The sequence below is a fragment of the Dryas octopetala genome, chromosome 4 (genome assembly GCF_963921425.1).
Source record: "Dryas octopetala chromosome 4, drDryOcto1.1, whole genome shotgun sequence".
NCBI classification, from domain to species: Eukaryota; Viridiplantae; Streptophyta; class Magnoliopsida; order Rosales; family Rosaceae; genus Dryas; species Dryas octopetala.
In genome coordinates this window covers 9,157,324-9,161,690 of record NC_141369.1, presented here as the reverse complement: position 1 = coordinate 9,161,690, position 4,367 = coordinate 9,157,324, and the positions used below count along the sequence as shown (strand labels likewise).

At 32.9% G+C, this 4,367-nt stretch overlaps 1 protein-coding gene across 13 annotated transcripts; it reads right to left on the bottom strand.

Moving 5' to 3' along the window:
* Positions 1–1,091: 1,091 nt before the first annotated feature.
* LOC147286577 (uncharacterized protein C216.01c-like) lies at positions 1,092–4,367 on the bottom strand. 13 transcript variants are annotated; one of them, XM_086242364.1, is made up of 7 exons: positions 4,231–4,367; positions 3,751–3,819; positions 3,597–3,674; positions 3,420–3,515; positions 2,926–2,996; positions 2,675–2,752; positions 1,320–1,355 (listed from the first exon to the last, which is right to left on the bottom strand). In XM_086242364.1, the coding sequence occupies exons 1-4, from the start codon at positions 4,345–4,347 to the stop codon at positions 3,435–3,437; spliced, it is 345 nt and encodes a 114-aa protein (XP_086098490.1). In that variant the 5' UTR covers positions 4,348–4,367; the 3' UTR covers positions 1,320–1,355; positions 2,675–2,752; positions 2,926–2,996; positions 3,420–3,434. The 13 variants fall into 13 exon arrangements, with proteins under 13 accessions (XP_086098489.1, XP_086098488.1, XP_086098493.1 ...); XM_086242359.1 differs by having other exon boundaries at positions 3,457–3,515; XM_086242368.1 differs by having other exon boundaries at positions 3,467–3,515.

Genomic DNA, 4,367 nt, shown 5'->3' with positions numbered 1-4,367 from the left:
AACTCATACTTGGTGCTTCGCTTTGTACTAAAAAAGTAAGACGTGAACAATGCAACATTGTGACATTGCCATCGCAATTGAAGGTGCATGCCGTGCGCAGTAGAGAGTTCTCTATTTAAGATATAAATTAGTAAGATCTTCAAATTAATATTATTTTCTACGTACGTTGTTAGATTTGATATGGATGCATGAGATATACATAGTGCACCAAATTATATATCTTAATTGTTCAAATTATAATTGGCACAAAAGTTAGTGGGTAATTTAATTAAATAACACCTAGCCTTTTCATCCAATTTAAGCTATTTTGACCTATTTCTCAAAAATTTATTTTTTTCTAACCTTTTTCTTTGTTTTCAAACCAAAATACCCCTTGTGTGGAATTTCTGGTCGCCACAGTCCACCACATTGTCCACAAAAAATTCCACCAGCTCCTCCACCTTCTTCCTGCAGCTAACAAAACCCTTTTCCACCGTCCTCCTGCAATAGCCATGGAAAGCGACAACCCAAACAAGAAACTTGAGCTAATCCATTGAATCTATAACTCCATCTATCACTACAACAAAAATGTCGATAGATATCAGTCGTGGACTGATATCTATTTGGGTAGCCGCCTGATATAGCGCGTCGTGATATCTAATGTTCACATTTTAGATATCAGTTTTAAACTGATATGTAAACATTGTTTATATATCATTTTTGATATTATTACTGATATCTATAAAATCCGAATATCAATAGTTCTGATCAATACATATCGTATTTGAGGTAGAATATGATATAAAACCATGATATCAATATCAGGTTTGAGGTAGAATATGATTTAAAATCTTGGTATCAATATCAGGTATATGATAAAATCTGATATGTAATCTCGATATCAATATCAGGTATGAAACATACTCTGATATCTAAATATTGTTTATATATCAAGTCTGAGAGAGAATCTGATATCAAAATGACATAACATTTCAGTTTTTAGACTAAAAATGATTTGGAATGTATGATATATATTAGTTTTTTTTTTTTCACCTAAAAAGGATATCAATGAATTAAATACAATTGTGCCTGTATTTTGAAATGGCCTGAAATTTGTGCAAGTATAAAATCTTTCATTCCCATATATTTCATATTTTAAGCACCAATAACATTCAAAGTACCCAAAAAGGGATTACAATATAATATCCAACAAGTAGTTCTATAGTTAAGGAAATACATAAAGAATTACTAAGGTATTACTGATGGTACTAATTTGAAGATACAAAAGCTGACAACTTCATCTAGCTAGTGGAGTAGAATCATTCACATCTTAAAATTGTGTTGTATTAGCTTCGCTTGGTCTTCATATTGGACCACTGAAAACATCAAAGGAACATATATTAATTCTTAAATTTAATCACAAATTCATTGATAAAACTTGGAAAATATATATACTGATAGGTTAAAGTATACTGGAAGGTATATTGTTGAAAAAGGAGAAGACTGTTACATTGTTGACTGCCAGGAAATAGGTTTACTGGAGCAGCGCACACTCTCAAATTTTTAGAAACATAACTACAACTCCAATTGCTCTGAAAATTGGTGGAACAATACTAGACATACAGAGGTTCAAGCAAAAAAAAATATCAAGTGTTTTAGAGTTGTAGTTTGATACAGTTTCATCATTCACTCAAGCTTAAGATTTGGGAGCATTGCTCATCCTCCAAATCTAAAGTTTGAGTGAAGGATTCTACAGCCTCAAACCACATGATTTTAAATGATAAAACTTATCTTTAGTAGTCTAATAATATTCCCACAATTTCAGTTGATGACAATATCACAAGAAACACAAGGATAGGTTAAAAACATAGACATGCAAAAAGAGAATTAAGTTGCTGTCAGGTTTCAATTGGTTATAACATCATGCATTATATATTGATATGAAAAGGTGTTGCAATATGAGCATTCAATTCTCTTATCTGACCCTGCAGGGGCTATGTATAATCTAACATGTAGTCCTAAAATCATTTACACAATTGTATGTACATGTATTTGAAAACTTCAAGATGATGATCGAAACAAATTCCAAAAGCAACTTGGAAAAACCAGTCACTCATATCCCACAAATAACAATAACAACATGCATGCCTATGCCACTTACACTTTTTCAAACCCGTAGGCTTTGCAACATGCCTGCCTATGCCACTTACACTTTTTCAAACCCGCCTTTAATTTTCATTAATCACATGAAAAGACACAAGCAACTAGAGATAACGAATATACTTATAGTAATTAATCGATTAGTTAATTGGGCAACACCAATACCACATCATGACTGGTTTTTAGTCCATGTGACAAAAAGCAGTACAAATTGAGAGAACATGAGAGAACATAATATGCAGCTGAAGGGATTTCAATCATAAAAGAAACTAGGGGAGAAGGAAATACAAAAACTAACTATAAAAAGAAGAAAGAAGCACATATAAATATAAATGGCCATACCCATTAAAAAAAAAAAGTGAGTGGGGGTGACAAGAATTTGAGACCAGATAAATGGCTAAACCTCAAAATACTTGGACTTTTTCCTAAAGCATAATATCTAACTAGATGCTAAAAGGTCTTGATTACCCATCACCATTGCTGATTGTACAAATAGACTCAGTACAGAAGACAGATACTTAAAGGTGTTGATTACCTAGTTAATACAAGTTTTTTGTCTTGACTCTGCAAAGTATCAGTTACAATGTCAAAGACTCCTTCATTCATGAGATCCCTACAAAAATTTAGTGTGATCCCTCTTAGAAACAAAGACATTATATAAGACAAAAAACTAGAAGTACCCATCAGAAAAATAAGCAGCCAGCCCAAAAGTTCTTAAAAAAAAAAAAAACAGAGAGCTACAAAACATAGTGGTACATAAGAAATATAACTTCAAGAATTGCATACCTAAATAGCCGGAGCTGCTGAGCCATCTGCATTTTCTTGCTTAAACTACAAAACTCATGCAAGAAATACACCTACATTATAGAGGGAAATAAGGATAAGCATGACCAATTTTAAGGTAGATCAAGGAAATTAATCAAAGAACTGCAACCAAAAATTGTAATGCTACTAACACTACCAAGATAACTATCATATTGTCTATCAAATATCAAAATCCTTATTACTACTTTTATTCAGAAAAAAGTACAGGAAATGGAATTAAAAAAGTAACAATGTAAACAATTGAACAAGACAGTTCTTTTACCAATTGTTATTAACATATATTAATCCTTTTATTTCATTTCTGATTAATTTGTGGGAAGAAAAAGAAAAGCAAGAGAAACAGAAGAGGGGTTACACAATCTAAAAGATCAATTACATATTCATGTACTCTCCATTGCACCAATATCATGGCCCAGAAAGACAATTAAAGAGCAGTTATGGAAATCAACAATTACCAAATTCTTTTTAGATTATGCAGAGGTGGATGGTGACCTTAACCTACCAAACAATTCCTGAATAAAGGTACCGTCGTCCTTTAGCAAAGAAACAACCTACAACATAATAGGAAAATTAGGCATAATTAACATAACATAGAGTGCAATATGTCTAAAGATTGAGCTGTAACTTCTTACGATAGCATTGTTTACATGAATAATGGAATTGAGATTTGCAACTGTGGCCTTGTCCAATACTCTAGCCAAAACAACATTCTAAAATAATGCAGAGTGAGAATTACCACCAAATAAATGGGATAAACAAAAAATTTAAATATAAAAGCAACCAAACCTTTAAATAGCCAACTTTATACGTCTGATGTATCTTTGACAAAACCATAGCATCTTTAATCAGTATGGCCTACAAAAAGTTAATTTATAAATCAAGATACATAGGCAAGAAACAAACAACTCTCATATATAAATAAATAAGCAATATATATATATATATATATATCTCTCTCTCAAAGGAGTGGACGCTTTCAAGAAGAGTTTTGACAGCCTGCTTGATACTCTGCAAGAGAAGGCCAATTCCCTTAAATTGGTTAGTCTGTAAGATGTGAGGGTTACAAGCTAGTGAGTTAATAAAAGCCTGCTAGGGGTTCTGTCTTCTTGTAAATGTAGTCGAGTGCTTTGTAAGACATTAATTATATTTGATGAGTTCATACCAACTTTTAGTTGAGTGAGATATTATATTTCCCACTTGCTCTAGTGTTTGGCATTATTTTTTCCCACACCCTCTAAAGGATGAAGAGAAGATTGAAATCGATACCTGACTCAATGGAATTGGCCGCCGGAACCGTTGAAATCTCGTCGAAGCCGCCGCTGGCTTCTTGGCGTCGATTCGCCTTGTACAGTGGTCCGATGAACAATCGGAGGCCACCAACATGTTCAGAACGACGACAGCTT

Coding starts and splice junctions, on each gene's coding strand:
- LOC147286577 (XM_086242362.1), bottom strand. CDS start 4,347: ATGTTGGTGGCCTCCGATTGTTCATCGGACCACTGTACAAGGCGAATC. Junction 3,820..4,230: donor GGCCAATTCCATTGAGTCAG/GTATCGATTTCA, acceptor AACTTTTTGTAG/GCCATACTGATTAAAGATGC. Junction 3,516..3,596: donor TTCATGTAAACAATGCTATC/GTAAGAAGTTAC, acceptor ATTATGTTGTAG/GTTGTTTCTTTGCTAAAGGA.